This window comes from Tachyglossus aculeatus, chromosome 22 (assembly GCF_015852505.1).
Source record: "Tachyglossus aculeatus isolate mTacAcu1 chromosome 22, mTacAcu1.pri, whole genome shotgun sequence".
Taxonomy (NCBI): domain Eukaryota; kingdom Metazoa; phylum Chordata; class Mammalia; order Monotremata; family Tachyglossidae; genus Tachyglossus; species Tachyglossus aculeatus.
Window position 1 is genome coordinate 38,430,611 of NC_052087.1, and position 12,441 is coordinate 38,443,051.

A 12,441-nucleotide genomic window follows, 5' to 3' on the forward strand; every position below is an offset into this window, starting at 1 on the left:
GCAGAAAGTAAAAAGAAAATATTAGAATTGGCTAAAATAACTTTAAAAAAAGAAAATATTAGAATTGGCTAAAATAACTTTTAAAAACAAAGTTGAGCCTTTCTACTGATTAACTAGTATCTCAGGTGGTTATTTACTGAGCACAGAAGCACTGTATAAAGTGTTTGTACAACAGAGTTGGTAGGCACAATCCCTGCCCACAAGGAGCTTACAGTCTACAGTGAGAGACAGACATTAAACTTACAGAAAGAGGAAAGTTACAGGCAGTAGTTTGGCCTAGTGGAAATTGCCTGGCCCTAGGATTGGCAGAGGACCTGGGTTCTAATTCTGACTGCCACTCTGCCAGTTATGTGACTTTTGAGCAAGTTACTTAACTTCTCTCTGCCTCAGTTTCCTCATCTGTAAAATGAGGAATCAGTGCCTGTTCTGCCTCCTACTTAAACTGCGAGTCCCATGTGGAATACAGTCTCAGTCTAACCTGATTATCTGATTACCCCAGCACTCAGTATAATACTTGCTGCGTGGTAAGTGCTTAACATATAACACAATTACTATTATTCTTATGCTCATATTGGACAGTATTCAATTTCCTTCATAAAATAACACCAAACTTTGTGGCAAATTAACAATGGAAACACAATGGAAACCACACACACATAGTAAATTCAAGAGGTCAAGATTCTGGTAGAATTTATTTCAACTGGCATTTATTTTTTTACCTTTTTCCCATCAGATTTCTCCACAGTGAAGACTTCACTCCAGATCTGAATTCCTGTAGTTTCAGGGTCAGAGCCACCACGCCATGAAAATCCTTTTAACGGTTCATCTAATTCCCCCAACCAATTTGAACGGCCACCTTCCTTCTACAAGGAGAAATGAAACAGTTCAAGAACTTTTCTTAAATAGTCAACTTAAGGCATAACTTATCCTTGGTAGGTACCATGAATAACTGTCTTGTTCTGGGAACAAGAAGGCTTCAATTTTTTACAGGGGTTTATAGTTTAAAGAACTTGTGGTTCCTTAAATACTCACCTGGAAGTACATGTATCTCAGCAGAAAATCCAACAGGAAGGATTTGCCTTTTCGGAACGCTCCAGCCACTGATACCACCACAACATCGAGATCTCTGATGTGGTCCTGAAGGAGGACACTGCCCAGGGCTGAGGCATCTAGTTCAAAGGAATGCTGGTCTTTGTGAACCAAGACAATCTGCACAGGGCCAGGACTTCTGCGCCCCATGTCATCACTACCTGCATTCACGAATAAAGAACAGTCAATAATCAACAGCTTTCTATCAGGATTTAGCACAGCAATATTCAGAATCCGGTGAGCCCAGAGAAGTATAAAAACATAAAGGGGGAAAAATCATCATCTCCTACTTCAAGGCATTTAAAAAGCACGGTTTTGCACGTCTGGAGGTTCACGCTAGGCTAGGTACGACAAACAGCTCAAAGGAAAGCCCCTGTGCTAGTGCTGTCGAGACAATCAGTTTCACAGACCTGGACCCTCAAGTAAGGGGAATTGTTAATTTCCCAAATGATACAACAACAAAACGTTTCCACCAGAGTACAGCCTTTCCTTTCTATCTACAAACACCAGGCAAGAATAAGACCCTAAAACTGCGCGAGACCCTGCCCGTCATAGAAAAGTAGGCTAAACCTTGTCCTGTAATGGATATGCAAGGAATATTAATAGCCCAGTCTCAATAACACTTTTGTAGTTACTAGGGTAGGACTCCCATCTTTACTCCCTTCTACCAAAGACATAAATGGATCCAGACTAAATGAAAAGCTATGTTCTTTTACTCCTTATTCACAGAGCTGAAGGGAAGTTAGACTGCAGATTTTTTAACTCATCAAGAGCTCAGTTGGCTCAACCTCCTATCGAAAGCACACATCCCTCATCCAAGTTTGCTCTTAATTTTATTTTATTGGTCTGCAAATGAATATCTCTACTGTTTCACTATCAAAACTCCAACTCGCTTTACCTCCATTGCGGGAAATGAAGAGAAATAATTGTCCTACTACAGCTACTACATTACCTATTACATTAATCAAAACTTGACTTATCTTGCTCCTTAATTTATCTTAGAATCCTGACACTGACGCAGATAGCTGGTTAAGAGAATCACTGCAAATAAAAAGAAAAAAGTATATCATGTCAACATTACATTTTCTGAAGCTTTCACTGGATTATTTTACAGATTCCTCTCTGTGTACTTAAGTTCACAATTAGTATTTCATGCAAAAGTCCAGGCAGCTGTAGATACTATTATAGCCCGCCAACATCAGTCAATCTGGAGACAAAATGGGAAGGATTCATACTAGTTTTGAGGCTATCACTCCTTTACGCTATTTGTTCCCACGCTGCTGTTCCAGATACTTACTGTCTCTCTAAGGTGGAGGGGTGGGTGAAGAAAACAATGGCAAAAAACCCAAAAGTGATGACAGAGGTTGCAAATGTAGCGTGAAAGCCCAGGGCAGTTGAATCATGACCAGAAGGTTCTGTGCCTACATGCTCCTGCCAAAAGCAACTTGGTCAAAGGAAAATTGTGAAGTCAGAATGGTGCAGGTGATGATGCTTTCCCTGGAAGCCTCTACTCTCTCCTTCTGTCTGCTCTATAACACCCAAGAATGTACATGAGGGAGTGTTTGGTACTGGGCTTGCAACTTTGTGTCTAATACCAAAAAGGCACCTGACAGGTAAAGTCTTTGTAGTCCTTGAGCTAGCATGGTTCTCTGTTTCCTAGCAACAATGATAAGAATACAGTAGAGAAGGAAACTGTCTGACAGCTAAAATGCAGGCTCCAGCGGCAAAAAGTTTCTGAAAATGGCAATTACGGGCACCTGGACTAATTCTACCTCCTCAGTGATGGAGGGTTAGGAAAGAATGTGTAGATTTCAAGCTTCCCTGAAATCTCCAATATATATGAGCCAATTATGAATTTAGACAAAGAAATCCTGAATATCCTGTCCAAGTTTACCAAATAATCATCTGGCTCTTCTGTAAGTGTACTGATGGTTAAAGTGCCCTTAAAGGGAATCTGGCATGAGGGTCATCTTTACAGAGACAATTGTTTTCCATAGTTCTGTAGAGAATGCAGCTACATACATATTTGGGCAGGGGGGAGAGCACACGCAGGGTGGAAGCTATAAATACCTGCATTGGTACAAATTCATAAGGATACACATGGGTGTGGTCTAATTACATGACTAAGATGAGACAAAACGATCTGCATTCTAATGCCAGCACTGAACCTTACTCTGACCATGACAGAGGCCCTAAGAAATACCAAACTACAAATAATGATCCAGAAATACCTTCAAAAGAGAAGCAATTAGCTTTTAAAAGAGGTATTCACCAAAGCATGACATACTGAAAACACATGTTCTTTCTCAAGAATACCTGACAAAGAAATCTGGATGACCTTCACTTTCTTTCACCTTCTGCCAAGATTATCATGCAATAGGACAGGTCCAGACTAGTCCAAGGACTGCACCTCTTCTCCTGAAAAAAGGGGGTATAACTAACCTGAGAAAACAGAAAGTGTAGTTGCTTGACTTCTATTTGTTAATCTCTACTGCCTTTGCTACTCATCAAAATAAGTACGATGAAACTATTGGTGACGAAGAAGTTTAAAATACACACCAGCCTAGCCTTGAAATAGCCAGCAACTGAGATGAGTCTCAGACTGTAAATGCTTAGAGGGAGGGGATCAAATTCATCCAATGGCATTTATTGAGAGCACGGCGCTAAGTGTTTGGGAGAGCACGTGCAAAATTTGGTCGAAACATTCCCCAGCCACAAGGAGCTTATAGTCTAGAGGGGAAGACAGACATTGATATAAGTAAATAAATTACAGATAAATATTTAAGTGATGTGGGGCTGAGGATGGAGTGATTACCAAGTATGGGCAGGGAATGTGTCTGTTAATTCTGTTGTACTGTACTCTCCCAAGAGCTTAGTACAATAAGTACTTAGTAAGTGCTCAATAAATATGATTGATTGATATGTGGTTTAGTGGAAAGAGTACAGGCTTGGGAGTCAGAGGTCGTGGGTTCTAATCCCACCACTGCCACCAGTCTGCTGTGTGACTTTGGGCAAGTCACTTCACTTCTCTGTGCCTCAGTTCCCTCATCTGTAAAATGGGGATTAAAACTGTGAGCCCCATGTGGGACAACCCGATTACCCTGTATCTACCCCAGCACTCAGAACAGTGCTTGGCACATAGTAAGTGCTTAACAAATACCATCATTATTGTTATTATTATAAGTCTTGCTCCTGCTATACACACCCTTGTGCTCACTGTTTTACTCTCAGTAAGCCCTCAAAAATAGCATTTATGATGATGTGAGACTAGAGCCATTAAGTTCCTGTGTGAAATCAGATTAACAAGTGAAACCAGCTTCCCCAACCATGAGTAAAAGCCTTCACGTCAACACATGTAGAAGCCAGGTCTTAGCCCTAAACAATGGTTAGCAGCCTCCCCTGACCCAGAGTTATATAGGGAGGCTCCCCATGCCCCTGCTCTAGTTCATTCATTTACTCATTCAATCAATCGCATTTACTGAGCACTTACTGTGTGCAGAGCACTGTACTACGCGCTTGGGAAGTACAAGTTGGCCACATATAGAGACGGTCCCTACCCAACCAACTAACAGCGGGCTAGTTGATGGCAGGCTCCATCCAGGGTACATGGGATGAGGGAGGAAGGAAAATGGAGGCTGGAGCAGGACATCATTCAGGCCCGTAACCTCAGGAAAAAAGCATAGAGCTTGACACACTGGAAGTAAGCAAAGACTAGAGAAAAGAGCATAGAACTACTCAGCACTGTTACTGGCCTGCTGTTTGACCTTGGGCAGGTAACATCCTCCACAAGCCTCAACTCGGGGAAGCAGCATGGTGTAGTGGTTAGAGCACAGGCCTGGGAGGTGGTCACGGGCTCTTATCCCAGCTCCACCACTTGTCTGCTGCATAACCTTGGGCAAGTCACTTCACTTCTCTGGGCCTCTGTTACCTTATCTGCAAAATGGGGATTAAGATTGTGAGTCCCAAGTGGGACAGAGAATGTGTCCAACTTGAGTTGCCTGTATCCACCCCAGCACTTAGTACAGTACCTGGCTCACAGTGAGAGCTTAACAAATACTAAAATTATTGTTATCATTATTATTATCATCAACTTCCTCATCTGTAAAATGGGAATCAGATTGTGAGCCCTGCGTGTGCCAGGGTCTATGTCTGATCTAATTATTTTGTACTTAGCACATAGTAAACACTTAATAAATGCCAAAATTCCAGAAATACATATTTTAAGGTATCAATTCTCCCATAATGCATGTTTTTACTACACATTAGACTGTGAATTCATTATGGGCAAGGATTGTCACTCTTTATTGTTGTATTGTACTTTCCCACGTACTTAGTACAGTGCTCTGGACAATAAACACTTAATAAATATGATTGAATAAATGAATAAAACAGGGTTGGGGAATTAGAGAAAGTTCTTCCAACAGTGCACATCTTACTGGATAGAATAGAGAAGCAGCGTGGCTCAGCGGAAAGAGCACGGGCTTTGGAGTCAGAGTTCATGGGTTCAAATCCCGGCTCCGCCAGTTGTCAGCTGTGTGACTTTGGGCAAATCACTTAATTTATCTGTGCTTCAGTTACCTCATCTGTAAAATGGGGATTAAGATTGTGAGCCCCACGTGGGACAACCTGATCACCTTGTATCCCCCCCAGTGCTTAGAACAGTGCTTTGCACATAGTAAGCGCTTAACAAATACCATTATTATTATTAATGTAATGTAGTGACTAAATACACACAGTGTGGGTCAAGGCATATTATAAGTTTTCCTTTAGCATGAGGTTTATCAAGAACCTAATCCAGCACTTAGAACAGTGCTTTGCACATAGTAAGCACTTAATGCCATCATCATTATTATTACTATTATCAATCCTAGCAGTAATAGAGAACTATTTACTACTTTACCTCCACAAACATTAAATTCAATATGATTTTCTTCCTCAGTTTTGAAATGTAATTGCCAACTACAAAACAGGGCTAAGAATATGCCAGCAGAGCAAAGTGGAAGCCTATTATAATACCATAGCAGTATTTTTGTTTTAGATACGGAGGTACCAGGACATATGAAGAGGATACATTATATGCATATCCAGCAATCTAATAATAATAATTAATAATAATTAGGGTACTTGTTAAGTGCTTCTGATGTGCCAAACATTACTCCAAGCACTGGGATAGATACAAGTTAACCAAGTTGGACACATCCTTATCCCACATGGGGCTCATACTCTTGTCTCCATTTTACAGATGAGGTAACTGAGGCACAGATAAATGAAGTGACTTGCCTCAGGCCACCCAGCAGACATGAGGAGGAGCCAGGATTAAAACCCAGGTCCTTCTGTCTCTCAGGCCTGTGCTCTATACATTAAGCCACCTTGCTTCTACTGCTATCATTATCACTTAGTTTTCTCAGCTCTAAAAAAAAAAGACCAACCAAATGTGAATGACATGGGAAAAAAATGGATTATTTCTACATTTCAAATATAGCCAAAAGAAAAGAAATGTGTACACAAGATGATCTATTATTATGTTGCTAAAGACAGGCCAAAATAAAATGATAGGGAATCACAGCTGGCCTATGCAATCAAACCTACGGAACACAGAAATTTTAATTCCACGGGAAAAGCTAGAGCTGAAAAGTAATTATCATTTTATAGACTTATACATGGAAACCAAAAAAGAGAATATTTTTCACTTAACCATAGGATTAGAAAGTACCACAAGATTTCACCTAGTCACCTAAAACTATAATTCTACAGCCATAGTTTAAAATTAAACATGTTAGTAGGAAATTCTAGCACAGGTCAATCAATTACTTTTATTGAGGGCTTCCTGCGTGCCTCCACTGTACTAAGCGCTTCTTGCCTCTTGCTTCTTGCGCCTTGTCCTACACATTTCGCTCCTCTAATGCTAACCTTGCTGTACCCTGATTTCTATCTTGCCTCTGTCTTCTCACCCTTGTCCTGCCTCTGGCCTTCTTTTTGACTCCCAGAGACAGAGCACTGTACTACGCACTTCTTGTCTCTGAGTATCTTTTTGACTCCCACCTTCAGTGACTGAATGAAAATAAGGGACAAAAAGGGGAATGTACTATTGGTGAAAATTGCATCAATAAATTATGCCTCGGAAACAAAGGCCCCAGAATGAAAAACAGTGATGGGGAAGATTTGGAGGGGCTAAACATGAGATAACTCTTCCTCCAACATGAGGGCAATCATGATTTCTTGAATGCTGAATCATAGCCTTTTTAAAAAGTGATTTTTAAGACTTTTTGATTTTGCGAATTGCTAAAAGTTAGCCCAAGTCAAGGAAACAGACTACTGTAATTAATGTGCATGACTCAGGGGAAAGCTATGATTTGAGTTTTCCATTCTCCTTTCAAACCACTCTCTAAAAAGCAAAAGCAACACACCCAGAAAAACAGGCACACCACTTTCATTGCATGTTTCATTGCCAACTTCTCAACTTGATAATTGTTCAATACGCAATACGCTGTTACAAAAAGCTGCTCAGCAACTGCATGCTTCTGAAGCTAATTCTAAGGCCAGGTTTGGAACGGTTCCATTTTAAAATCTTCTTCCTCCCTAAGTACTTGCTTATATGGGTACGTGTCTCTGGACTAAATGACTCCATAGGAAAATATATAATTTACAATTCCCTGGCTTAGTTTTTTGTTCATCTTTCACGTTAGTCCTCTTATGTTTCAGAAACCAAGACCAAGTGAAAGATCACTATTCAAAAATTATGCTGTTAAACTAATTTATTGACCTATGCTGTACCCAAACATTTATACACAATCTTATAATCCATAACATTTTCTGAATGTCATATTTCTAATTCTTCAAAACTTCACAATTCACAAATTATTATGGAATGGCATCACCCTTTTTCTAACCTTGTGTTAATGTTTGAAGATATCATGTGCTGTACCCTCTGCAGTTTGGGTTATTCAAATGAGTTTTTTTATGGTACTTGTTAAGTGCTTACTATGTGTTAGGCACTGTTCTAAGAGCTGGGGTAGATACAAGGCAATCAGGTTGGATACAGTCCCTGTCCCACAATCTTAATCTCCATTTTACAAATGAGGTAACAGACACGGAGTGTGAAGTTACTTGCCCAAGGTCACACTGCAGACAAGCACTAAGTACAGTGCTTTGCGCACAGTAAGCACTCAATAAATACGATTGAATGAATGAATGAAGTGGTGGAGCCAGAACTAGAACCCAGGATAAGGCCTGCTTCTCTAGTTCTTTTTAATTTGTAAACAGTAAGGATGAAGAATTTTCCACAAAAGTTCCTTTTTAATTTCTTACATAAATTACCCCAAGAATTTCAGAAAGCAGGAAGAATGTTTTATTGAACTTTTTCAATTTATATAAGAGTATGTCATTTTTTTCCACGTTTGCCACAATGTACACTACACAAATTTAAACTGAAAACTGAAAAAAATTAAATATTTTGCAATAAAATTTCAAGGTCCTTGTCTAGAAAAGTCAAGTAGAATATCACCACCAGCAAAATATCACTGAAACTTAAGATACTCTATGTTTGAGTCTGATCATTTTAAAACTGTAACTGAAAATTCGTTCAACTACGCAAAGGAGCACATATGAACATACTGTTAAAAAATGCCCTTTAAAAGTCTGTAACTATGACATTCGTTAAAAGTTGGCTGAAGAAATACTATACTTATTGTCTTTTGATCTGAGAAATCTAAAACACAATACTGTACGAAGATAATATAATCACACAAAATTTTTCCTATTCCAGGTAAAAGAGCAAATGTGCCTGGGTGACATCCTCGACACCATAAACAAGTGGAATAAGAATCACAGCAGGTGTTTACCTTATTCTTCCTTATTAAAAACAGCTTCCTAAAAATATTTCTCAAAACCCAGCTATTCTGGCAAGCAGGCAATTAAAAAGTCATTTTTTGCTCCTTTTTGGGAATCAAGTGTACAATGCCTTTTCCCCTCTTTGGGGCAAGAATTGCGAATCCAGTTCCTTATAAAAATTTGGAGGCCAAACCAATCTGAGACAAAACGTTTTCGGCTATGGACTTCAGAAACAGAATTTGTCGACACTATATCAGTACCCCACAAACTTGAAAATAAAAATGAGATTACCTATGACAGTCTTTGAACCCAATGTACATTAAATAGAGAGTATTTCCTGCTTCCCACAAAGTTCCTCTCAAAAGACAAATGGGCCATGGATTTTAAAACATACGCATCTATATCACCTTTAGTCCTTATTGTTTTTTGGGGATAAAAAACTCAACAACTCTTAACCCCCCTACTTTCTGTTTCAATCTTTCAAGTAGGTAGCTCAAATCTGGATTAATAACCTGGCGCCGGTTCTTTCACATTTTAAACATGGAATACTATGTACAATTTCACCTCTCTACAATCTTTTCTGGAGAATATGGACCGATATGCCAAATTTTCCAGAAAGTGGGCATACAGGCACACAGAAAGCCCACAGCATCCATACTGAAAAACCACATTCCGCCAGGCCCCACCTGCCCATTAAATCTACTTTTCTGGCCAAGGGAGGGAAGGGGGAATATAGGGAGGGGGGTTTCTGCCAAGAAGGACCATGCCAGTCGTGGGAAATTTGGGATTGGCCAACCTTCTCGCTGCAGAGGGCACAGCATCGTCTGACAGAAGGATTTCCTGCCATTGGCGAGGGCTCGCTTGGGGCAAGGCCTCATCATGGAGGCCCATTTTTGGGCAGTTCTGACTGACTGTCGATTAAGTTATGGGTCCATGCTAGTCGTGAGAAATTTAGGATTGGCCAACCTTCTCGCTGCACAGGGCACAGCATCGTCTGACAGAAGGGTTCCCTGCCATTGGAGAGGGCTCGCTTGGGGCAAGGCCTCATCATGGAGGCCCATTTTTAGGCAGTTCTGACTGCCTGTCGATTAAGATATGGGTCCATGCTAGTCATGGAAAATTTAGGAATGGCCAACCTTCTCGCTGCAGAGGGAACATCATCGTCTGACAGAAGAATTTCCTGCCATTGGAGAGGGCTCGCTTGGAATGGAGGCCCATTTTTAGGCAGTTCTGACTGCCTGTCGATTAAGATATGGGTCCGTGCTAGTCGTGGAAAATTTAGGAATGGCCAACCTTCTCGCTGCAGAGGGCACAGCATCGTCTGACAGAAGGATTTCCTGCCATTGGAGGGGGCTTGCTTGGGGCAAGGCCTCATCATGGAGGCCCATTTTTAGGCAGTTCTGACTGGCTGTCGATTAAGATATGGGCCCATGCTAGTCGTGGGAAATTTAGGATTGGCCAACCTTCTCGCTGCAGAGGGAACAGCATCGTCTGACAGAAGGATTTCCTGCCATTGGAGAGGGCTCGCTTGGCATGGAGGCCCATTTTGGGGCAGTTCTGACTGCCTGTCGATTAAGATATGGGTCCATGCTAGTCGTGGGAAATTTAGGATTGGCCAACCTCACTGCAGAGGGCACAGCATCGTCTGACAGAAGGATTGCCTGCCATTGGAGAGGGCTCACTTGGGGCAAGGCCTCATCATGGAGGCCCATTTTTGGGCAGTTCTGACTGGCTGTCGATTAAGATATGGGCCCATGCTAGTCGTGGGAAATTTAGGGTTGGCCAACCTTCTTGCTGCAGAGGGAACAGCATCGTCTGACAGAAGAATTTCCTGCCATTGGAGAGGGCTCGCTTGGCATGGAGGCCCATTTTTAGGCAGTTCTGACTGCCTGTCGATTAAGATATGGGTCATATCCCCCTTTTAGACTGTGAGCCCACTGTTGGGTAGGGTCTGTCTCTATATGTTGCCAATTTGTACTTCCCAAGCGCTTAGTACAGTGCTCTGCACATAGTAAGCGCTCAATAAATACGATTGATGAGGATGCAGAGGGCACAGCATCGTCTGACAGAAGGATTTCCTGCCATTGGAGAGGGCTCGCTCGGGGCAAGGCCTCATCATGGGGGCCCATTCTGGGGCAGTTCTGACTAAGTTATGGGTCTGCTATGGGAGAGTGGGTACGTCTCAGTCGATCAATAAGTAGTATTGATTGATTGAGGACGTGCAACTCTGCCGGCCTCAAACTCCACGACGGCAGCGAGGGAGATGGCGGTGACCGTCTTGACCATGTGGGCCAATGGAGGATGCCGGGAAATGACGGTGGAGGCCAACGCCTCAATAAACGCCCCAAACGGGCCAAGAAAACCGAAAACGGGACTTAAAAGGGGCGGTCTCCTCAGAGGGAGGCAAGGGGTTAGTCCTGAGGAAGGAAGAAATGGCGGGAGGGGGGGTTTACCTGGCGCCTCACCTGCTCCTCCTGAGGTAGTCGTCGCCGCTCTCTGAGGGGAAAACATGGAGCCTCCTCAGGCGGAGGCAGCAGGGGCGCTGAGAAGGGGGGTGGTGGGAGGAGAGAGAAGGGGCAGGGAATGGAGGAAAAGGACAGGAGGAGGAGAGAGGGGAGGCGGGAAACAGGCGGGGGCTTCCTCCGGAAGAGGGAAATGCGGAGCGGGGGGCGTCTACTACGGCATCCAGGCGCGAGAGGCCGTTGAAGGGCCGCGCCCCTGTTTCCCTGAAGCTGTTAGAAGCTGAGGGGAGGGGGGGGCGAGGGCGGGCAATCAGGGATTGGCGGGTGTCGCCACGCCCCCCCCCCAAATGCCTTATGGGAAATGTAGTCTCCCCCTCGTCCCCTCCCCGCTCGCCCTGGCGGGGACCGTAAACTGCCAACCCGAACTGAACTACACCTCCCAGGTAGGCGATGCGAAAGGGGCGTGGCTATGGGGATCCCGGGAGGTGGGCGACGGCGGTCTCTAGCGAGGCCCCCCCAACTGCCTTGTGGGAAATGTAGTCTCCCGCTCGTCCCCTCCCGGCTCGCCCTGGCGGGGACCGGAAACTGACAACCCGAAGTGAACTACGACTCCCAGGTAGGCGATGCGAAAGGGGGCGTGGCTTTGGGGGTCCGGGGAGGTGGGCGGGGGCGGTCGCTAGCGAGGCCCGCCCGCTAGGGGCGCGGCCCGCGGTTATGTTCAGTCATTCATTCATTCATTCAATCGTATTTATTGAGCGCTTACTGTGTGCAGAGCACCGGACTAAGCGCTTGGGAAGGACAAGTTGGCAACATAGAGAGACAGTCCCTACCCAACAGTGGGCTCACAGTCTAAAAGGGGGAGGCAGAGAACAAATCAATCAATAAATCAATCGTATTTATTGAGCGCTGTACTAGGCGCTAGGGAAGCACAAGTTGGCAACATATAGAGACAGTCCCTACCCAACAGCGGGCTCACGGTCTAAAAGGGGGAGACAGAGAACAAAACCAAACATACTAACAAAATAAAATAAATAGAATAGATATGTACAAGTAAATAAAT

The 12,441-nt window shown here is 43.2% G+C and overlaps 1 protein-coding gene across 6 annotated transcripts in view; it reads right to left on the minus strand.

The window, feature by feature from the left end:
- ATL3 (atlastin GTPase 3) overlaps positions 1-11,639 on the minus strand; it is a 35,248-nt gene extending 23,609 nt beyond the window's left edge. Inside the window, exons 1-5 of one of the 6 annotated variants that reach the window (XM_038765192.1) lie at positions 11,385-11,638; positions 3,406-3,507; positions 2,070-2,130; positions 1,033-1,250; positions 720-863 (exon numbers count right to left, since the gene is read on the minus strand). In XM_038765192.1, the coding sequence (XP_038621120.1) occupies positions 720-863; positions 1,033-1,239 (351 nt within the window). In that variant the 5' untranslated portion in view covers positions 1,240-1,250; positions 2,070-2,130; positions 3,406-3,507; positions 11,385-11,638. Of the gene's footprint in view, positions 1-719; positions 864-1,032; positions 1,251-2,041; positions 2,131-2,386; positions 2,505-3,405; positions 3,508-11,372 lie in introns of those variants that run through there. The other 5 variants (XM_038765193.1, XM_038765190.1, XM_038765191.1 and 2 more) reach the window with 5 other exon arrangements.
- Positions 11,640-12,441: the final 802 nt, after the last annotated feature.